The sequence below is a fragment of the Hyaena hyaena genome, unplaced genomic scaffold (genome assembly GCF_003009895.1).
Source record: "Hyaena hyaena isolate Hyena2069 unplaced genomic scaffold, ASM300989v1 scaffold_59, whole genome shotgun sequence".
Classification (NCBI taxonomy): Eukaryota; Metazoa; Chordata; class Mammalia; order Carnivora; family Hyaenidae; genus Hyaena; species Hyaena hyaena.
Genome location: NW_024080691.1, coordinates 1827100 through 1851038, shown reverse-complemented (window position 1 = coordinate 1851038; position 23939 = coordinate 1827100). Strand labels below are relative to the sequence as shown.

At 37.3% G+C, this 23939-nt stretch overlaps 1 protein-coding gene across 1 annotated transcript in view; it reads left to right on the top strand.

The window, feature by feature from the left end:
- ANKRD42 (ankyrin repeat domain 42) overlaps positions 1–23939 on the top strand; it is a 64455-nt gene that overhangs the window by 16259 nt on the left and 24257 nt on the right. The window contains exons 6-10 of the mRNA XM_039231796.1: positions 1131–1266; positions 8328–8528; positions 12500–12625; positions 17339–17444; positions 20472–20647. Of these exons, the coding sequence (XP_039087727.1) occupies positions 1131–1266; positions 8328–8528; positions 12500–12625; positions 17339–17444; positions 20472–20647 (745 nt within the window). The remainder of the gene's footprint in view (positions 1–1130; positions 1267–8327; positions 8529–12499; positions 12626–17338; positions 17445–20471; positions 20648–23939) is intronic.

Sequence of the window (23939 nt, the reverse complement as noted above, 5' to 3'; positions counted from 1 at the left end):
CAGTACAAAGTATTTCAGAGGCTATGGGTTCTTCCTGTCTGTTCAGAGTTTAACTGGGAAGATTATGAAGCTTCCAAACACATCTTAACCAGTGATTGTAAATCTAAATTTGTGTGTTTGCCTGTTTGTTTTGTAATTTATTTTATACACTAATTTATTATTTTTTTATAATTGTTTTTTTAATGTTTTATTTATTTCTAGGAGAGAGAGAGAGAGACAGCGCGAGCAGGGGAGGGTCAGAGAGAGAGGGAGTCACAGACTGAAACAGGCTCCAGGCTCTGAGCTGACAGCACACAGCCTGACACGGGGCTCGAACCCACGAACCGCGAGATCATGACCTAAGCGAAAGTCGGACGCCCAACTGACTAAGCCACCCAGGCGCCCCTTTTATACACTAATTTAGAAAGTGATTTTTATCTTCAGAAATTAAAAAAAATTATTTTAATGTTTATTTATTTTTGATAGAGAGACAGAGTACAAGTGCGGGAGGGGCAGAGAGACAGGAAGACTCAGAATCCAAAGCAGGCCTCAGGCTCTGAGCTGTTAGCACAGAGCCCCACACTGGGCTCAGACTTACAGACCGTGAGTTCGTGACCTGAGCTGAAGTTGGCCAGTTAACTGAGCCACCCAGGTGCCCCAGAATTTTTGTTTACTGTAATATTTTCTTTAATATTACCCAGTGATTGTAAAAAATATATAACTTATAAGATTTACGCATACTGAAGACATTGTGGTAAGAGTTGAGAAAAAGTTAAAGTCCTTTTTAAGTATTTTTATTTTATCATTAACTCTTTGTGCTCTAAAGGGTCTGACTAGATCATTTGAGTCCATCCTTTTCATTTTATTGGTCAAGAACCTGTGACCAGTAAAATGACTAGTTAAGTCCCTTTATAAAAACTATTTTTATGAAATAGCTATGCTTTTTTAAAGACTATTTTATAAAATTTCATTACTATTTTATTAGCTCATATGTTTCAATCAGTGATTGTAGTAAATTTTTCTATTGCCTTCGTTGTTTGTCTTATATTTTTAAGAACAGCCTCCATTTTCATTTGCAGAATTAAGCTGCTTGACTTATTGTTTCTCCTACAAATGGAAAGAAATTGAGTTCTTGTGAATGTTACCTCTAGGATCCCAGTGTGACTGATAAGAGAGAATGGAAACCTGTGCACTATGCAGCTTTTCACGGGAGGCTTGGCTGTTTGCAGCTTCTAGTTAAATGGGGATGTGGCATAGAAGATGTGGACTACAACGGAAACCTTCCAGGTGTTCTTTACAAAAGCAACTTTTAAATGATTGATTGTGTTTAAGAAATTTACACTTGTCATCATTTTAACAGTTCCTCAGAAAACTAAAGTAGTAAATATATTGACCTGAACATTTTTTACTCTCGAACCTGTGTTATGTACCTGTTATGTGATTGAGTTTTTTTCCTGGAACCATATCAGCAAAAGAGACATTGGCAAAATTAAACTTGGATTTACTCTTCCTGTAAATCCTGTAAAGAAAAAAAGCTGTTTTCTTTAACTACTGTTTAGGGTTATTATTATTATTTTTTTAATCTTTATATATTTTAAGGGGGGAGAGTGGGGGAGGGGCAGAGAGAGAGGAAGAGAGATTCTCAGGCAGGGTCTACACTGTCAGCACAGAGCCTGACGCTAGGATTATTATTTTTTTAACTTCATACAACTTCACTTCCCAGACTACTGTTTATAAAAAATCGTATAAATAGTGGACACTCATGTATTTGAGTTCATTTTCTAACTACAGTTGGCTAGCCTGCGATTAGCTGACCGTTTGAGACCTGTACCTTAAACACTGTCTTCTTCTAAGAAGTGCTGTAGAAATTCAGGAGAGAAATAGATCACAGAGTGGAGTGCAGGTTGCTAAAAATGATACTCGAATTATGTCTCAAAAGAATCTTAAGTAGCGAAACAAATGAAGGGGAAGTTCAGGCAAGCCTGTTCGTATCTTAATAGCTTCACTCAAATCACTTTTTGGCTTAAAAACTTCCTAGATTGCTATGGAACTCTGATTTCTCAGTTTGGCGTGCTGTACCCTCATAATATGGCTTCTACTTTGGCCTCCTCTTCCACCCCTTTACCCTACTGTCTACGATCGTTTTGCTTCTTTGTGAAGTGCATCCTTTAGTGTTTATAGAGTTAAGATCTGTTGGTATGAACTCTCAACTTTTTGTATATCTGGAAATTATTGTTTTGCTCTTATTTTTTATTTTATACATTTTTTAATTGAAGTAGAATGCACAGTCCATTGCATTTTCACAAATGAGTACTTTTTCTGTAACCATTAGCCGGATCAAGAACTAGTCTCTTTCATGTCCTGTTTTTGGTTACCAAGAATCTCCAAAGTTACCTCACTTCCAACATAAAAATTAGCATTTTTTCTTTCTGAACTCTATGGGATAAAATAATACAGTGGTATTCCTTTTTGTCTGACTTCATTTTCCAAAGTGATTGTTATCAGTTCATACACTCATGAGTGGTATTTAAGACTTTCAGTTATTACACTTTCTCATTAATACTTGGTATTATTACTTTTTTTTTTTAGTTTTAGTCATTCTTTTGGGTGTAATGCTTTATTGTGGTTTTAATTTACATTTTCTTTGATTAAAAATGTAGAACAGCATTTTCCCCCTGAAGTTTATACCTCTCTTTAAAAATTTTTTTCTCATTTTTTTAAATTGAAGTGTGTTTGACATACATGCTGTATTACTTAGGTGTATAACATAATGATTTGACAGTTCTACATATTACTCTGTTTCTCCCATCCCCCCTTCAACCCTTCTCATTCTGGCAGCCATCAGTTTATTCTTTGTATTTATGAGTCTGTCTCTCTCTCTTGTTTGTTTGTTTGCTTTTTAGATTCCACATGTAAGTGACATATGGTATTTGTCTTTGTCTGACTTCAGTCACTTAATATAACACTCTCTAGTTCCATCCTTATTGTTGAAAATGACAAAATCTCATTCTTTTTATGGCTGAGTAATACTCTACTGTATATATACACCACTTCCTCTTTATTCATTCATCTATCTGTGGACACTTAGCTTGCTTTCCTATTTGGACTATTGTAGATAAGGCTGCCATAAACATAGGGGTGCATATATCCCTTTGAATTAGTGTTTTCCATTTCCTTTGGGTAAATACCCAGTAGTAGAATTACTAGACTTGTGATATTTCTATTTTTAATTTTTAGAGGAAACTCCATACTGCTTTTCACAGTAGTTGTACCAGTTTACAGTTTACCTTTATACTAACAGTACCTGAGAGTTCCCTTTTCTTCACATCCTCTCCAAAACCTGTTATTTCTTTTTATTTTTGTTGCTCACCATTTTGACTAATATGAGGTGATAGCTCATTGTGATTTTGATTTGCATTTCACTGATGATATCTTCACCCATTCAGTAGGTTACTTTTTTGTTTTGTTGATGGTTTAGCTTTGCTGTGCAAAAGCTTTTTATTTTAGTATAGTCCCAGTAGTTTATTTTTGCTTTTTTTTTTTTTTTGGCATGAAGAGATATATCCATAAGTATGTTGCTAAGACCATGTCCAAGAGATTACTGCCTGTGTTCTCTTTTAGGAATTTTATGATTTCAGGCCTCACATTTAGTTCTTTAATCCATTTTGAGTCTATTTTTGTGTATGGTATAAGAAAGTGGTCTAATTACATACTTTTGCATATAGCTGTCCAGTTTTCTCAGTGTCATTCATTGAAGAGATTGTCTTTTTTCCATTGTGTATTCTTCTTTGTTGTAGATTAGTTGACCATGTAATTGTGGATTTATTTCTGGACTTTATTCTGTTTCACTGATATATGTATCTATTTTTGTGCTAGTACTATACTGTTTTTGTTGTTGTAACTTTGTATTCTTTTTTTTTTTTTTAACTTTTTTAAATGTTTTATTTATTTCTGAGAGACACACACACACACACCCCGTGATCAGGAGTGGGTCAGAGAGAGAGGGAGACACAGGATCTGAAACAGGCTCCAGGCTCTGGGCTGACTGTCAGCACAGAGCTGGATGCAGGGCTTGAACCCACGAACCATGAGATCATGACCTGAGCCCAAGTCAGACGCTTAATGGACTGAGCCACCCAGGCACCCCTGTAGTTATTCTTGAAATCTGAGATTGTGGTACTTTCAGCTTTTTTCTTGTTTCCCCAGATTACTTCAGCTATTTAGAGTCTTTTATCATTCCATTCAAAATTTAGAATTGTTATAGTTTTGTGGAAAATATTCTTGGTATTTTGATAAGGATTGTGTTAAGTCTGTAGATTATTTTGGGTAGTATGGACATTTTATTAATATTAATTCTTCCAGTCTGTGAGCCTGGTATATATTTCCATTTGTGTCATCTTCAGTTTCTTTCACTTACGGTTTTCAGAGTACAGGTCTTTCAACTTCTTGGTTAAATTTATTCTTAGGTATTTTATTCTTTTTGGTGCAATTGTGGGTGGAATTATTTTATTTTTCTTAAAATCTTTTTTTTAATGTTTATTTTTTAGAGAGAACAAGAGACAGAGCAGGGGAGGGTCAGAAAGAGAGGGAGACACAGAATCTGAAGCAGGCTCCAGGCTCTGAGCTGTCAGCACAGAGCCTGATGCGGGGCTCCAACTCATGAACCTTGAGATCATGACCTGAACCAAAGTTGGCCACTTAACCAACTGAGCCAACCAGGCACCCTTGGAATTGATTTCTTAATTTCTCTCTGTGCTGCTTCATTATTGGTATATAGAAACGCAACTGATATCTGTATATTAATTTTGTGACCTGCCACTTTATTGACTTCATTTATTACTTCTCGTAGTTTTTTTGGTGGAGTCTTTAGGGTATTTTCATGTATAGTATCATGTCATTTGCAAATAGTGACAATTTAATTTTTTCCTTACTGATTTAGATGTCATTTATTTTTCTTGTCTAATTACTATGGCTAGGGCTTCCAGTACTAAGTTGAATTAAAGTGGTGAGAATGGACTTTCTTGTTTTGTGCCTGATCTAGAGTAAAAGCTCTTAGGTTTTTAGCATTTAGTATGATGTTAGCTGTGGATTTGTCATATATGATTTTTAATATGTTGAGATATATCCTCTGTATACCACTTTCTTGAGAATTTTTATTATGAATGGATGTTGTATTTTGTCAAATGCTTTTTCTGGATCTTGTAAGATTATCATATGGCTTTTATCCTTCCTCTTATTAATTTGTTGTATCAGGGCACCTGGGTGGCTCAGTTGGTTAAGCGTCCGACTTCGGCTTAGGTCATGATCTCACGATTCGTGGGTTCGAGCCCCGCATCGGGCTCTGTGCTGACAGTGAGCTCAGAGCCTGGAGCCTGTTTCAGATTCCATGTCTCCCTCTCTCTCTGACCCTCCTCTGCTCATGCTGTCTCTCTCTCAGAAATAAATAAAACATTAAAAAAAATTTGTTGTATCATACTGATGCAGATAGCTTTTTTATTTAAATATCTTTTCTATGTCTTGCCTTTTCATTCTTTGAAGATATCTTTTGGTGAATAGATGTTTTAACTGTAATGTAGTCAAGTTTAATAAGCTCCTCCTTTATGGTTAATCCTTTCTGAATCCTGTTAAAAAAAAAGAACCTTTCCCTACTCTTTGGTCATGAAAACATTCTTTTATGTTATCTTCTAGTATTTTATTATTTCACTTTCTTTTTTTTAAATTTTTTTTAATGTTTTTTATTTCTGAGAGAGAGAGGCAGCATGAGCAGGGGAGGGTCAGAGAGAGGGGGAGACACAGAATCCGAAGCAGGCTTCACTTTCACACGTAGGTCCCCAACCCACCTGGAACTGACTTTTCTATAATACAAGGTAGGGAGTAATTTCATTTTTAGTTGGTTCTTTATTAAATATGCCTGATCATTTTTTAAAGTCTTTTTACCTGATCATTAAAAATTCCAAGTTTTATTTCTTTAAACATAAAAATGCTTATGACTATATATAGTATATTTTTTAATACAGAGATTAGGAATGTGGCTTCAGTACTACACTAATTGTATTCAAATCTCTGTCTTAAATTGCTATTTGTTTTTGTTTTATTTTTAAAAAATGTTTATTTTTAAGAGAGAGCGAGAGACAGAGTGTGGTGGGGGAGGGGCAGAGAGAGAGGGAGACACAGTCTGAAGCAGGGTCCAGGCTCTGAGCTGTCAGTACAGAGCCTTGTGCAGAACTTGAGCTCACGGACCCTGAGATCATGACCTGAGCTGAAGTTAAACGCTTAACTGACTGAGCCACCTAGGCAACCCTATATCTTAAATTATTGGTCCAACATTTATTTCTTGAGCATCTACTACGTGTCAGTCCCTCTTGTGTGCTGGGGATATCACAGCAAACAAAACAGCCCAAAGTCCTGCCTTCATGTGATACTGCTCAGCGGGGGACAGGCAATAATCAAAAGAATATAAATTATATTAAGTAGAGATATGTGTGTGGATAAAAGCAGAGAAGAGAGTAGAGTGTTAAAGAGGATGAAGTTTATAAAATAGTGTGGTCAGGGAAGCCTTCACTGAGGTGATAACTGGATCAATACCTGACAAAGTTGAGGGAGCAGGTCTTGTTACTACTGTGGGGAAAGAATATTATAGGAAGAGGTAATAGCAAGTGTAAAGCTCCTGAGGCAGGAGTGTTCCTTGCATATTTGAGTAACAGCAAGTAGTAACGGTGAGTCAGTGTGGTTAGAACAGAAATCAGAGAGTGAATAATAGATGATGATGTCAGAGAGGTAACAGGAGCCATGGAAGGATTTGGAGCACAGCAATGACATGATCTGACTCCATTTAAGAGTATCATTTTGGCTATTTTGTTTATAATAGATTGCAGTGTGGGTGTGGGGATGGCAAGAGTAGAAATAGACCACTTGTGAGACTGATGTAATAATTTAATGCTGCTCTTGGGTTGGAGCCAAATAGAGGCAGCAAAGATAATGAGAAATAACTGGGATCTGTGTATTTTTTAAAGATAGAGCCAATAAGATTTGCTGATTGATTAGACGTAGAGAGTGACAGAAAGAGGAGTCAAGGATGGCTTCAGGATTTGGGGCATAAACTACATGGAAAAGAGACAGTTCCTATTAAGTGAGAGAGGGAAAGCTATTTAAGGAAAACATGCGCAAGAGGGATGAGGAGTTGAGTTTTTGATATGTTAAGTTAGAAATGCCTGAAAGACATATATGTGTATATATGATGAGTAAGCTGTTAGAGGAATCTCAAGTTTTAGGGGGAATTTTTTGGTGTTTTTTTGTGGAAGGTTCAGCTGAGAAAGTGTAGAGTGAAATGTGCCAGCAACTTTTCTTTTGGGTGTTGTTACATCTTGTTTCTCCTCCATTACACTGGTCATTTAGGTGCTGCTCTACTTCTCCAGAGGCAAGATTTGTTTATTGATTGGGATGTTGCCCAAAACTCACTTCTCCAGAGATGTAAAGGCTCTCTCGTTCTTTGTAGTCACTGCCCTAAACTTGTAATACCCCAGAAGCATTCTTTTTTTTTTTTTTTTTTTTTTGCGAATTTTGGGTTGTGACTCTCCTTCAGCTCGATTCAGTATATTTTCTTTCAGGGATTCCTTAACATTTGTTGTCTGTTCTTGGAGTTCTTGTAGGTTTCTCTAGTCCTTTTTGGCTTCAAAAAATCTCTTTTCTATTATTTTCAAGGATTTAGAGTAGAAATGGTGAGATACTTTGTGCGCTTTGTCTGCAGTTTTGATCCAGTCTTCCTGTTTTTAATAAAAATAATAAATGTCTATGGAAAAATGGCACATTAACATTAATGTTTATTCTTGAGAGTGCCAGTGGAGGAGGGGCAGGGAGAGGGGGACAGTGGATCTGAGTGGGCTCTGCCCCAGTAAACAGCGATCACAAACTAAAGTCAGATGTTCAAGAGACTGAGCCACCCAGGTGCCCCCATAGTGACTATTTTGGTTTATCTCTTCCATTTTGTTCCAAAGCATTAAAATAAATATATCATCTGTCTTACCAAGCAAGTATTTTCTCGTGTGATTATAAGCTGCCTAACTGGGATTTAACTTGTCAAGAAAATGTTCTGGGGCTTGCTTTTTGGTATCTCTCATCTGGTTCTTCACTTGCTAACCATTTAGTCTGTTGCTTCAATGTGACTAGGAGGCTGAGTGAGGACTTGTGGGCTTGCGGAGAAGTTGTTACCATTACTCGCAGTATGTCCCTGTTACATGGGGAAGGGACAGTTATCGCCTGGTGAGGATTAGAGCCAATGTTGTTCTTTCTTTCTTCAAATTATCTTATCATCAATGTAAAAATTAATTTTTTTTCTCTCTCACCTATAGTTCACTTAGCAGCCATGGAAGGTCACCTTCACTGTTTTAAATTCCTACTCAGTAGAATGAACAACACTACACAGGCTCTAAAAGCCTTCAATGATAATGGAGAAAACGTAATGGATTTGGCCCAGAGGTTCTTTAAGCAGAACATTTTGCAGTTTATCCAAGGGGCTGAGTCTGAACAAAGTGATCCAAAAGATCAGGAAAGTAAGTAATAAACCTGGAGTGTTGTAGCATCTAATAAGTAGAATAAGTGGAAAAGTAAAAGAAGTTATAAGGCAAATGTTATATGTAAATATGTTACTTATAATTGTCTACCCATTCATTCAGTTTGTTTTCTTTATCATGAAATATTTTAGGCAGAAATATATAGAGATTAATGTAATGAACATTCTTTATGCCACTAATTTAAGGATAAAATGTTATACATACAGTTAAAGTTTCTTGGTTCTCTCACCTTCATATCACTTTTTCTTCCTTCTCAGAGATAAATGTTTTCAATTTATAATTTCATCCTATGGGTTTTAATTTCAATTTTTTAAGTTAAGTTCACTTATTTTGAGAACGAGCACAAGGTGGAGAGAGAAAGAGAGAGAGAGAGAGAGAGAGAGGGAGAGAGAGAATCTGAAGCAGGGTCTGTGCTGCCGGGGCAGAGCCTGACATGGGTCTTGAACTCATAAAACCATAAGATCGTGACCTCAGCCAAAACCAAGAGTTGGATACTTAACCAGCTGAGCCACCCAGGTGCCCCAGCACATTTTATATTTAATGTATATATACTTACAAAAATATGCATTACTATCTGTTTGTGGAGTAAGAGACTAACCTGTCCTAACAAAGAAATCCTAAAATTCAGCAGCTTAAGGATTCATACGATACCCTACATTGGAGAGTGAATCTATGCTGTGCAGTCATTCAAGAACTGACTTTTTTTCCCAACTAGCTCTCTCTGGTGGTAGCTAATTCAGCAGGAGGTGGGAAGGGAGCAAGACCTATAAGGTTAGGACCAGAGATTTTCAAGGTCTAATTTGTACTCATCACTTTTGCTAACATTCATTTGGCAAAAGTTAAGCTACATGGGTGTACTAGCTGTGAGGAAGCCTGGAGAAGAATTCAGTATTTAGCTGAGAAGACTTACTTCAGCTACAACTCCTTTACTGTTGAAGGAAGGGGATTTTAGTGGATGACTAGTAGTCTTTGAAACTTCTCTTAACATCTTAAGGGCATAAAACAGTATGCATTCTTCTATTTCTTGCTTTTTTACAGAAAATACGAAGTCTTGCGGTTTTTGTTAGGCTGATAGATATATCCTCATTTATTAAGTGTTGTATAGTATTGTATTTTATGAAAACCATTATTTATCCATTTTCTAATTTGACATTTAAATTTTTTTTCGCTATTATAGTAATGTGGTCAGGGATATTCTTGTCTGTGTCTCCTTATATACCTGTACAAGAGATTCTGTAGAGAAGTGCTTCACTACCTTTTTAACACAGAGCCCACATAGAAAATATTTTTATGGCACATTGGGATTTGTTGGATGAGGCTGCTTGAGGTGCTGCCTGTCTTCTCTGAAGACTGAGAGTTAACAGCTCTGCCTGGATAATTAGGTGTGAAGTTCTACATTAGGGTTTGCTTGATGGGATATGCCCTTTTTCAGCATAAATAGGTATTGTTACATCCTTCATTAGAGTGGTTGTAGAAGTTTGCACTCTCATCAGCAATGTTTGGTGGGAATTTAGAGAAATGATATTCAGTATTGTCAGACTTTAAAATTTTTGCCAGTTGATTGGATATAAAAAGGTTTAATCTGTATTTTGATTTGTGTTTTCTTGATTATGAATGAGGTTGAACATCCTTCTGTAAGTTATTGGTTATTCTAGTTTTTTCTTCTATGAATTGCCTGACTATACTTTTCACCCTTTTAAAAATTATATTTTTGCCCTTTTCTAAATAATTTGTGTTCTTTATATAGTCTTGATTCTAATTCTTCATTGATTTTATCTGATATGGATATCTTCTCTCACACTGTGGCTTGTTTTTTCCCTTTGATGATGATATCCTTTATTATTTAATTTATTATTTATAATTTAAGTTTTTAAGGGGATATACTTTTTTAAAAACAAACTTTATTAATGTATGATTTACAAGTAATAAACTGTATTCACTTAGTGTGCAGTTAGGTGAGTTTTGATGTATGTGTACAATCATGAAACCATCACAAGATAGAAAACATTGCCACCACCTCCAAAGGCTTTTTTATACTGCCTTATAGTTCACCCCTCCTTCACCCTCATCCAACTTACTTGCTTTCTGTCACCACAAATTAGTTTGCATTTTCTTTTCTTTTTTTTAATGTTTTATTTTTGAGAGAGAAGGAGAGAGAGAGAAAGAGAATGCAGGCAGGGGAGGACAGAGAGAGAGGTCAGAGGATCCCAAACAGGTTCTGTGCTGAGAGCAGACAGCCCAATGCAGAGTTCACAAACTCAAAAACTGGAGATCATGACCTGAGCCTGAGTCAGATGCTTTAACCTACTGAGCCACCCACATGCCCTAAGTTGGACTTTTCTCTTCCTTCCTCCCTCCCTCCCTCCCTCCCTCTCTCCCTTCCTTCCTTCCTTCCTTCCTTCGTTTATTGTCAAGTTGGTTTCCATATAACACCCAGTGCTCATCCCCACAAGTGCCCTCCTCCATGCCCATCTCCCCACTCCCCTCAACACCCATCAGTCCTCAATTTGTTCTCAGCATTCAAGAGTCTCTCATGGTTTGCCTCCCTCCCTCTCCCCCACTATTTTTCCCCTTCTTCTCCCCCATGGTCTTCTGTTAAGTTCCTCCTAATCCTCCTATACATGCAAACATATGGTATTTGTCCTTCTCTGCCTGACTTATTTCACTCAGCATAACACCCTCAAGGTCCATCCATGTTGCTACACATGGCCAGATTTCATTCTTTCTCATTGCCATGGAGTATTCCATGGTGATAAACCACATCTTCATGATCCATTCATCCATTGATGGACACTTAGGCTCTTTCCATGTTTTGGCTATTGTTGAGAGTGCTGCTATGAACATTGGGGTATATGTGCTCCTATGCATCAGTAAGTTTGACTTTTCTAGTGGAACCATTTTAAGATTCATCCCTGTTATGTACATTAATAGTTCATTTCTTTTTATTGCTCAATAGTATTTGATTGTACGGATATACCATATTTGATATATCTGTTTGGCAATATTACAACTGTCTTGATTACTGTAGCTTTATAGTAAGACTTAGAATTAGGTAGTGTAAATCTCTTAACTTTTTCTTTTAAAAATATTCTTTGGCTAGGGGCACCTGGATGGCTCAGTTGGTTAAGCATCCGACTTCAGCTCAGGTCATGATCTCATAGATCATGAGTTCAAGCCCTGTGTCAGGTTCTGTGCTGACAGCTCAGATCCTGGAGCCTGCTTTGTATTCTGGATTCTGTGTCTCCCTCTCTCTCTGCCCCTCCCTGGTTCATACTCTGTCTCTCTCTCTCTCCAAAATAAATAAACATTAAAAAATTTTAAAAGTATTCTTTGGCTATGTTTCCTTTCCAGATTTAAAAATGAGAGTAGGGACACCTGAATGACACAGTTGGTTAAGTGTCCAACTCTTGATCTCGGCTCAGGTCATGATCTTGGAGTTACTATCATCAAAAACATCAAGCATTTATTGTGTAGTTAGGCACTAGGTCAGGCTCATTTGCACAGGCATGTGTATATGTATATGTGTTTGTATACATACTTATATATACTTTACCTGCTTCCAGTTTATTTTGCTTTCTTCCTTGCAAACAGAATGAGTGTTCTGTGCAAATGTAGGACTTAAGACCAAGTATAGTTTTATATGAAGGGTTGAAAATGACCATCTTGTGTTTTGTGGTGGCCTGAGGGAAGAATAGAATATAGCTAAAAATAGTTCTGGTACAATACTACTGGGCATGTTTGGGGTCCTGAGGGGTGGAAGGGCTATACAATTAATAATAATCTTATTTTATGATTTTCTTTTTACTACTTGTTATTACATCAATCAAACTAATTCCAATATAACGTTATCATAATTGAGTTAATACTGAAATCTGAATGTGTGACTGCTTAAGTCAGAGAAATAATAATAAGCTCATGTGTTTACTAAGATGATGAATTTCTGTTCATAGCCTTAGCATTTCCAGGTCATGTGGCTGCCTTTAAGGGTGATTTGGAAATGCTTAAAAAATTAATAGAAGATGGAGTAATCAATATTAATGAACGTGATAGTAATGGATCAACTCCTATGCATAAAGGTAAGTTATTCCTGCTTCGTTTTCCATTCTGACATAATTACTATTGAATTATTTGCCTTTTAAAGTAATTATCCCTCTACAGAAGTGCTGATGCATAGGGGCACATGTATCCCAGTGTTCATAGCAGCACTTTCAACAATAGCCAAATCATGGAAAGAGCCCAAATGTCCATCAACTGACAAATGGATCAAGAAGATGGGGTTTATCTATACAATGGAATACTACATGGCAACAAGAAAGAATGAGATCTAGCCATTTGTAGCAATGTGGATAGAACTTGAGGGTGTTATGCTAAGTGAAATAAGTCAGGCAGAGAAGGATAGATACTATATGTTTTCACTCATATGTGAAACAGGAGAAACTTAACAGAGGACCGTGGAGGGGGGAAAGGGGAAAAAAACTGTTAAGGAGAGGGAGGGAGGCAAACTCTTAAATACTGAGAACAAACTGAGGGCTGCTGGGGGTGGGGGAGAGGGGAAAAGGGGTGATGGACATGAAGGAGGGCACTTGTTGGGATGAGCACTGGGTGTTATATGGAAACCAACTTGACAATAAACTATAAAAGAAAAAAATAATTATCCCTCAGAAATATGTGAAAATGTAAAACTTTCCTGATACCCTAAGGCATTTAAGTCTTCCTTATATGGTACACAGAGTGCTTACTTTTAAATTGAAGTGTGATATTCCTTTTATGATATCAGAAATTCTGTCACATTTAAGGTAATTCCAATAGAAATTCTCTTTTGACACTGACATGTTTAGATATGAAATTCACTGCTAGAGAAGTTTCTTAGGACTAACATTTTCTTTGGATTAAAAATGATTTATTAATTCATGCTATGGCATGAAAAATACATACCAGAACTTGAAAAAAATGTATAGCAGATTTTTACTTCCATAGGAGTATCAATGAACCTTTGATTTGAACACGTCTTCAAGATGTCTACCACTTTTCTCTGTAATCTCTCCTTCCTTCTGTGTGTAATTCTAAATTATTATCTAGCTTTTTGGTTTTTAAATCAGACTGTCAAATTGTCAATCCTTATTGGGAGTATGTACTCTAAGATTTATTCTTGACAGTCTTCCTTTTATTTATAAAATAAAAAACCAGATTGCTAAACTACCCCACCTGAAATTTCCATTCCATCAATATTTGATATTATAAGTTTCTTTAGAATCTAATGGCAGGTAATTCTTGTAAAAGTGTTAAAGGGACTCCCGGCTGGCTCAATTGTGAAGTGTGCGACTCTTGATCTTGGAGTCATGAGTTCTAGCCCCATTTTGGCCATAGAGATTACTTTAAAAAACCCTTAAAAATGTTAAAGTAAAAGACAGTAAATAGTCTAGTTAATGCAGTCATGTGTGTGTGTGTGTGTGTTTTTTTTAATTTTTAACGTTTATTTTTGAGAGAGGTAGAGACAGCCTGGGGGTGAGGCAGAGAGAGAGGCACACACACACAGAATCCCAAGCTGGCTCCACACTGTCAGCACAGAGCCCAATGCAGGGCCTGAACTCACGAACTGTGAGATCATGACCTGAGCTGAAACTAAGAGTTGGACACTTCACTGACTGAGCCACCCTGGCGTGCCGGCAGTCATGTGTTTGAATTAGATTTTTATTTTTTATAAATAACTTCTGCTGATCCTAATCACAGACTATGTTCCTGTTGGTTAGGTTCTTAGTTTAATTATTAAAGTTGGTTTCATTCATAAGGAATCTCCAGTATAGGATCTAAGTACCATGTGTACCAGTAGTTATATAAGAGAGAGCTTCGATGGAGTAAGAAGAAGGGGAATGCAAATGGATTTCCCCTACATACAGAGAGGTTTCCATTTTGGCAAATGCTCTACCCTAGACTTGGAAAGTCTTGCTCCTCTATCTCTACTGGCTGTCTAGGGGTTTAATATTTGCCATGGGATTTGCAAATGGGGTGGAGACAAAATGTGCCATATATATGTATAGTTTAAAGTGTGGTGCCTTAAAGCAAAGCCGTCATTTCATATCCTAGATATAACCACTTTTCATTACTAATATATATGTGGAGTATCATTTAGATACTGTAGCAAAATATAAGCTCACTCATGGTGGTTAATATGCATCTTCCCAGGAAAATTAAGTTTCACTGATGGCTGGTTTTCAGCCTTTCTCAGTCACCTTTTTACCACTGGAACTAAGATGGAAATGAGAGACCTGGAAGAAGGTTCTAAAGGGACTGATGTATAACCACAGGGTGTTTGGGATGCTGACATAGTGAGAAGATGGGAAGGTGAAACTGAGAAGGAACCGATAGTGTTTGCTCTTCACCCCTTCTCTTGTCAGTCTATCCACTGAGGAGACCTGGGTCCAGGAGTGGATCACATGGTGTGGTAGAGGGATGAGAAGTGTCTACAATGGGGAGAAGGGGCATTTTGTGTACATTTGTCTTTCCTGTCAAACATCTCTGTGTTTAGAATATATCCAAATTGGGTAAATAAAAGTTGGTGTCTCCTTAAGATTTAATCACCTTTCCCACATTTTGTCAAACTTTCTGCTGCTTTTCCTTTAATTTTTAATTCAGTAAATAAGCTGCTGTATTTATTATTGGGGCATTCTTCTTAACCATTTAATGATTGTTAAATCCACGATTACTGGTCCTTCTTTTAATTTGCTAAGCCGTAAGTATTGCAAAGAATTTCTAGCCACTGTGTAATTTTATCTGTTCTCTTATAAAACATGGATTAAATTAATAAACATATGCTAACCAGAATACAGTAAGGATCTTGGGTAAAAATCCTTTTATTGTATTTCATGTTAGAGAAATTCTTTTGCCTCCCCTCCCCCTCTTTGTAAACAATATTTGTTTAATAACGTGGAAATGTTTGGTTAAGTTCATTCTCTCTTATAAAACTGTTATCCATGATACATAATTACTATTTTGTAAATCTTAAAGATGGAATATGTTGCTGTCTTTGCCTATAGTGGGGTTATTTCTAAAGGTCTGGGAACTCTTGTAGTATTCTTTGTTAACTGGTTTTGGGTTTGCTGTAGGAGAGAGGGAGAAGGCCCAGGCTTTTCAGGGACCAACTCTGAGAGTGGTAGATGGCTCTTAGTGAACAAGAGAAGGGCGGAAGAGTTCGTACAGTAGTGTTGGGGTTCCTCTGTCACTGTTTCTGACTTTGTGTCCTCTTTCATCTGTTGCCAGTATTGGAGGTAGATGCACTTTTTGAGGCACCAAACATATACCAAAAATTCTTAGTCTTTGATTTATTTTACAGAGGCATGTATATTCAGCACCAACCATATGCTTGCACGGTATAGACAGTATGAGATCCAGACCTTCCTCTTAAGGAGCCACATACTCATAACATGAACAACTAGAGATTTGTAGAAGTCAGGATGTAATAAATGGCAAAAAAGATTTGGTTGTTAAAATACAGCCAATAGGAATTCAAGAGTAGAAACTGAGCAACAGAAGAAGTTGGTAAGGTTAAAGGAGAGTTCATGGGAATTCAGAAATCATGTTATGTTTATATGATATTTAATGGGGTGCAAAACTGTAATCACATTTAACCCTTGTAACTTTATGAAGCAGCAATGTACCCTCCTTGTAAGTATGAAATCTTCTCTGTAAAAGATAAGGAAATTGGGGTCCACAGGAATCAGTTTTCTTGACTGAGGTTACATAGCTGGTAAGAGCAAAGCTGACATTTTATTAACATTCTGATTCCTTAATTCACTCATCAACTTTACAGACATTTATTGAGAGTCTTTATGTGCCAGCCACTTGCTAAGTTCTTTAGTTTTCTCCCCCAGTTTCACAGAGTCTTGAGATAAATCTACAAGGATGGATAGAAGTTAGTTGAGCATATGGTTGAGTACTGGGCATGAGGTGAGAAGATACGTAAACAGAGTTGTGGAGGTGAAAATTAGTATTGAATACATGTATTAACAAGATTTTGAGGGGTGCCTGGGTGGCTGAGTCGGTGGAAGTCGTCTGACTTCAGTTCAGGTCACCATCTTACAGCTCATGAGTTTGAGTCCCATGTCAGGCTCTGTGCTGACAGCTTGGAGCCTGGAGCCTGCTTTGGATTCCGTGTCTCCTTCTCTCTGTCCTTCTCCCATTCATGCTCTGTCTGTCTGTCTGTCTCTCTCAAATATAAATAAAACATTAAAAAAAACCCAAGGTTTTGAAAAAAGTGGTAAATGGTTCTGATAATTAGTGAGGGGCCTACACATTTTGAGTTTTAAGAGTCAGTAGAATAACCTCTTTATATAAGATGACACAAGATATCTGAAGTCCATGTGGGTCCCTGTGGCTAGATTGTGCTCACATTCTGGTCAGTTACAGGATTAGTCAGGACCTATAGATAGTAGAAGGTGAACACTGGAGAAGGGTGGGGAACACCTTGATTATAGTTTCAAATCCATTCCTTGCTAGCTGTGTGATATTAAATAAATAACCTCGTTGAACTTCAACTTTTATATCTGTATATAAAGTCCTCTGTATAGGGACTAGCACAGTAGATATTTGAGAGAATGTTTGTCTAATGAATACATAAATGAACAGAGAAAGTAACATCTGCCCAACTTACTTTTGCTGGTTGGTGATTATAAGGATCACTATTTATGAAAACATTTTCTAATGGGATTGTCCAAGATTTTAAGACAATTGTTACTGTTACTAATGACAATAACTTTTGTGTGTGTATTTTCTCTTTTGTATTTTTGAAACAGCTGCTGGGCAAGGCCACATAGAGTGTTTGAAGTGGATAATTAAAATGGGAGCAGACAGTAATATAACAAACAAAGCAGGGGAGAAACCCAGTGATGTGGCTAAGAGGTATCCCTGTCTGCTTTACTACTTTCTTTTGTTTTTAAACTTTTGTATATACTCTCTTATACTCAAAAAAAACTGTGGATTTAATGGAATTATAGAAATCTGTCAAATACTGATGGAATGACAATTTTCAAGCTGAATTGACATTTGATGAGACATCAGCTCTTTAAAGTAATGACTTTCAACCAGGAGATAGTATTGTCCCTTTTCATGGGAGAGAGAGGGGATTTGGAAATGTGTGGAGGAGTGAGTGTCACAATGACTGGACACCAACATGGATATATAGTGAGGTTAGGTGCAGTGCTTAAAACAGTGGTACACAATGGAGAATCGTGTCACCCAAATGCCCGTACTATGTGGAATACCGTGTGATAAAAAGGAATAATCAATTTGGAGTCATATAGGTTTTGAAAAAAATTTTTGATGTTTGAATTAAATATAACATGTATTATTGATCACCTCAAGGAGGTCCTCAGGGAAAATTCAGTCCATCCATTTGTTCATTTGGTTGTTTTTCTTTCAGTTTCCTGTACACATAGTGTGTCCCTAGTGCTGTGGTTAGTGTTAGGATTACAAAGTTGAAAAAACACAGTCCTTGCCCTAAAGTTTGCAATCTTGTGAAGAGACATTATACATAGTAATTATTATTAATTATAATCATTGTGACATATCACATGTTATGTGTGAGATACAAAGAACAAAGGAGAAAAAGTACCCAGATCTTCCCATTTGAAAACTGTGGGGGAGAAATGTTAATACAGATGATGGTAAGAGTTATGAAGGAATCTGAAGGGAGCTGGAATTTATATAGAGGTCAGAGAAAAATTTTTTTTGGAGGAAGCAACATTTATTGCTGGCACTTGAAGGATGCAGAATTGTAAGACAATACCTTGTGTGTTTGAGGAGCTGTATGAGGTTCAGAACTGCTTGAAGCTAAGGTAGAAATCTGGCTAAAAGTTGAGAATAAGGTTTGACAGAGTGCCAGGACCTAATTTTTGAATTGCTCTGCAATTTTTGTGAGTTTATGTTACTTAAAATTTTGAGGGATTTCTTTGAAGCCCTGGAGCATGGTTTTGTGGTTCCATGTACCTAGGATCATAATCAACTCGAGCCCACTTTATTTTTATTTTGGAAAATGGCTTCACCAAGGTATAATTGGCATATGACAAAGTACACATATTTTTATAGTACAAACTGATGAATTTCTGATAAATGCATATACCAGTGAAACCATTACACCATCAAGAGCGTGAACATATCCATCATCCTCAAAAGTCTCCTTGTGCCCCCTTTGTATCTCTTTCCTTCCCCTGCTCCCCACTTCCCTTCCCCCCAGCAGATGCTGATCTGCTTCCTGTCAATGTAGTTTAGTTTGCATTTCCTAGAATACAGTACATACTCTTATAGATCTGGCTTCTTTCTCTCAGTATCATTATTTTGAGATTCATTTATGTATTGGTAGTTCATTTCTTATTGCTGAGTAATATTCCATTAGATGTGGAATTCCAGAATATTCCATAGTTCAATAATCCAGTAGCCTGTCGAAGGATATAATCTTGATTATATACATTTGTTGGTGAGCATGCATAAAGCTGCTATAAACATTCACATACAGGTTTTTGTGTGAAGGTAAGTTTTCAGCTCAGTTGCATAAATAGTTAGGCGTAGGATTACTGGGTCATTCTCATTAGCAGTGGAAGAGAGTTTCTTTTGTTTCTTATCTTGCCGGTATTTGATATTGTTTGTTCACCAGAGGAAAATGTATAAATGGCAAATACGTATGTAAAAATGCTCAAAATCATTTTCATTAGGAGAATGCAAATTAAAATCACAGTGAGATTCCACTATATACCTATGAGAATTTTGTAATTCATGCCCCAAAATGCTAGTTGTATGTGTAGTGTTATAGAAATAACCCTGAATAAACTTTTTAAAAAAGTGGAAGGGTTTCTGGGTGGCTAAGTCCGTTAAGCACTTGACTCTTGATTTCAGCTCAGGTCACAATCTCACAGTTTGTGAGTTAGAGCTCCGTGCTGACAGTGCAGAGGCTGCTTGAGATTGTCTCTCCCTCTCCACCAAAACATGCGCACGCATTCTCTCACTTTCTCTCTCTCAAAATAAAATAACTTAAAAAAAAAAGAAACTTGAATTTGGCATAAAGCAAGTACTCAGTAAATGATAGCTATTAAATTGCAACATAGTAGTTGAGATAATGAATTCTGTTAACCTTACAACTTCCTAAAATATTTGTTACCATATCTTTATTTGCCTGATGTATTGGATAAGGTAAGGATAGATGTGTGCAAGTGGTTATATAAGTATGTGAAAAAAGTAGGATTTGAGATTTTGTGTTTAATGAGTAGTTCTCCATGTCATAAGAGAAAACATTAAACACTTCAATTAGCCAGACTGAGAAAAATGCGTAGATTACATGCAAGCATAAAATCAGCTCCAAAACCTAGGCTATATTATTGGAAACTTCTTAGAGGTATGGGCAAGATCAAAGCAAATAGAAAATGTGGATGGAAAAAGTCATGATTTTCCATTAAATCTCAAAACCATGCCAAGTATTTTGGGTTGAGGAAGGATGAAAATTAAGGGGGCTAGAGCTACATCGTTACCCTAAATCTGGAAACAGAACTAATTCTGCAATCTAAATTAGGCCATCAAAAAAGGTAGTAAATATAGGTAACAAATAGGGTGGTTCTGGGCTTTCTATTTAGTTGGCCAGCTGTGTCTGGGACACAACACATATTCTCTTGATATTGGGTCTCCTCTCCCAGTTGGATTTTTGCCAATACAAATTATGAAATAGCCTTTACTAGGATTCTTTGTCTTTAGTGTCCAGTAACTCTTTGAGCTGGATGTATGTCAAATTGTCACTGACCTTCAGGTACAGCTTTGCTTCTTTACTGGTGGATGAGTTGGTGGCATAACATACAGAGTGTAATTTGCTAAATTAAGTGTAAACTGTGATTTCAATTTGAAGGAGATTGTGGATCTTGTTAATTACTGATTTCTTTCCTACAGGTTTGCTCATTTAGCTGCTGTAAAGCTATTAGAAGGGTTACAAAAATATGACTTGGATGATGAGAATGAAATTGATGAAAATGATATAAAGTTTTTTTTAAGACACGGTGTTGAGGGGAGCACTGATGCCAAGGATGATTTATGTCTCAGTGAGTTGGATAAGACAGATGCCAGAAGTAAGTGTGCCAACTCTGTTTTTATTTATTGTTTAAGAGATACCATAGCCAGTTTGTATCACAAATCTGGAATGTATTCTAAAGATAATTAACTGTCTGCAAAGAAAAATACTTTGATATTTTTTGGAGGGGAGCCAGACTAGTACAAATGTTTCTGCTAGGGGTTTCTGAACACATAAAGAGTGTAAGAGGGGTGCCTGGGTGGCTAAGTTGGTTAAGCGTCCGAATCTTGGTTTTGGCTCAGGTCATGATCTCACGGTTTGTGACTCTGTCTGCACCAACAGCATGGAGCCTGCTTGGCTCTCTCCGCCCCTCCTCCACTCATTCTCTCTCTCTGTCTCTCTCTGTCTCTCTCTCTCTTTGTCTCTCTCAAAGTAAATAAACACTAAATAAATAAAGAAAAATAATGTAAGACATGATTTCTGTCCCTCAAGGAAGAAACAGTTATAAGGAGGAAAAATTACTTAAGTGGGTCATAGGAAACAGGGAAATAAACATCTCGAGGATTTCCATGGTTAGTTGGCAAATGGTTTTTACAGATTAATAATAGGAAATATTTATTGATTATCTCCTGTATGCCAGACACTGTTGTACATATCGATGAAACAGTGAATGATATAAAATCTCTGCCCTGCCAGCAACTTTCATTCTAGTGGTGGTGGTGGTGGTGGTCAAGGGAAGGTGATGAATAGCTGATAAGAAAATAGGTCCACAAAGAAAATAAGGTATAATAGTGCCAAAGATAAGATAACTAGTGGAGGAGGCCACTCTGAGCGGGTGACATTTGAGGAGAGGCCTCTGGGGTGAGCCATATGAAGATCTTGGAAGAAAATTCCAAGCAGAAGGAACTGTATGTGTAAAGGCCATGGGGTGAACTTGAGCTCAGTAAGTGTGGCGGAGTACAATCAGCAAGGAAGTGGTAACAGATAAGGTTGGAGATATAAGCAGGGGCCCAATCAGATTATATAGGGCCTAATTAGGATTTTATGTTTATTTTTTAAATTTTATTTTATTTTTTAATTTTTTTAAATGTTTTATTTAGTTCTGAGAGAGAGAGAGAGACAGACAGACAGAGTGAGCAGGGGAGGGTCAGAGAGAGAGGGAGAGGCAGAATCTGAAGCAGGCTCCAGGCTCTGAGCCAGCTGTCAGCACAGAGCCGGATGCAGTGCTCGAACCCATGAACCATGTGATTATTAACTGAGCCAAAGTCAAATACTTAACCAACTGAGCCACCCAGGTGCCCCTATTTTTAAATTTTAAATAGAAACCACTGGTTGGTGTTTGAGGTGGGGGTGATCTAACCATCCTAGTTGCTGGGTGGAGAGTAGACTGGGAGATAGGAGAAAGCATAGCATTTCAGGTGGGTTATGAATGGGCAGGAAGAGAACATACTCACCTATCAGTCTTAGGTTAGATGAAAATTTTAATATAATTTAAATTTGCTTAGGATACTAGATTGAAGTTGTACAAGAGCAGATGCAGAGCATCTGCACCAATTTCTTGGGCTCCAGGAGTCCTGGATGTGGATCTGGAACTATCAGTGATGCTGGAAAGAAAGTTCCATTCTGGTTTTGCAGCCTTTTTATTTTTAAAGGAATTTTTTTAAGTTTGTTTATTTTTGATAGAGTCTGAATGGGAGAATGGTCAGAGAGAGGGAGGCACAGAATCCAAAGTAAGCTCCAGGCTCCTTGCTGCTAGCACACAGCCTGATGCGGGGCTCAAACCCATGAACCGTGAGATCATGACCTGAGCTGAAGTCAGATGCTTAACCGACTGAGCCACCCAGGCGCCCCTTAAAGGAATTTTTTTTAAGTTTATTTATTTATTTTGAGAGATTGAGAGCAGTGGAGGAGCAGAGAGAAGGGAAAGAATCCTAAGTAGGCCCTGTACCATAAGCATGGAGTCCAATGCGGGGCTTGAACCCATGAACTGTGGAGCCTGCTTGGGCTATTCTCTCTTTCTTTCTCTCTCTCTCCCTCCCTCTCTCTCCGCCCCTCTCTTGCTTGTTCTCTGTCTCCCTCCATCCCTCCTTCCCCCTCTCAAAAATAAATATACTTAAAAAAAAAAAAAGTGAGTAGAGCTTAGGCCCTGAATTCGGACATCAGAATTTCACCAGTTTTAGCTGTGTTAATCCCTGCATCTCAGTTTCCTCATGTATAAAAATGAGAATGTTATAATGTCATCCCCACAGAGTTAAAAAGATTAATACAGTAGAGAATGGGAAGTGCCTAGCTCATAATAGAGGCTCAGTAAATGTCTGTTCCTTTCATCTTGATGTGTAGAAAGTATTTTTGGTTTGTCAGGCAGGAACAACTAGTTATACCAAAACTACATTCTCTAAGGAAAATTTCTAACTTCTGTCTAGATTGTTAAAAATTAGAAATTAAAAAATTCTAATAGAAGTATAGTTGATGTATAATATTAAATTAGTTTCAAGTGGAGGTGCCTGGGTGGCTCAGTCGGTTAAGTGTCTGACTTCAGCTCAGGTCATGATCTTACGGTTCGTGGGTTCGAGCCCCGCGTCAGGCTCTGTGCTGACAGCTAGCTCAGAGTCTGGAGCCTGTTTCAGATTCTGTGTCTCCCCCTCTCTGACCCTTCCCTGTTCACGCTGTCCCTCTCTCTCAGAAATCAAAAAATAAAAAAATAAACATAAAAAAAAACTAGTTTCAAGTGTACAACCTAGTAATTCAACAATGGTATATGTTATGAAATACCATGATGTGTATTACTCTATTATTGACTATATTCCCTCTGCTTTACTTTTCATCTTGGCGACTTACTTTATAACTGGAAGTTTGTGTTTCTTAACCCTAAACACCCATTTCACACATACACACCCTCCTTTGGAAACCACCAGTTCTCTATATTTATGAGTCGGTTTCTCTCTTTGTAGTTGTCTGTTTGTAGCTTGTGACAATGTGAATATACTTGAATATATTTTCACTTGGCTAAGTGAAAATAATCCACATAGAGAAAGACAAATACCATATGATTTCACTTGTATGTGGAATCTAAAAAACAAAACAAATGAATAAAGAAATTTTAAGAGCTCCCAGAACATTGTCAGGCAGATCATTACTCTCCAGGGGATGGTGAAAGCCTATTCCTGGCAGTTGCAAGCAAGTGAACACCTGAAGATGCTGATATCAGGGGCTCCCAACAAACAGTCTGCCTAGATCACCCTGTAGTGAAGCTCAGAGTTAATGACCCCTTCAGAATTTCAGATACCTTTATTGAGATATAATTCACATACCACTCAATTTACCAATGTCTAAGGCCACAGTTTAATGTT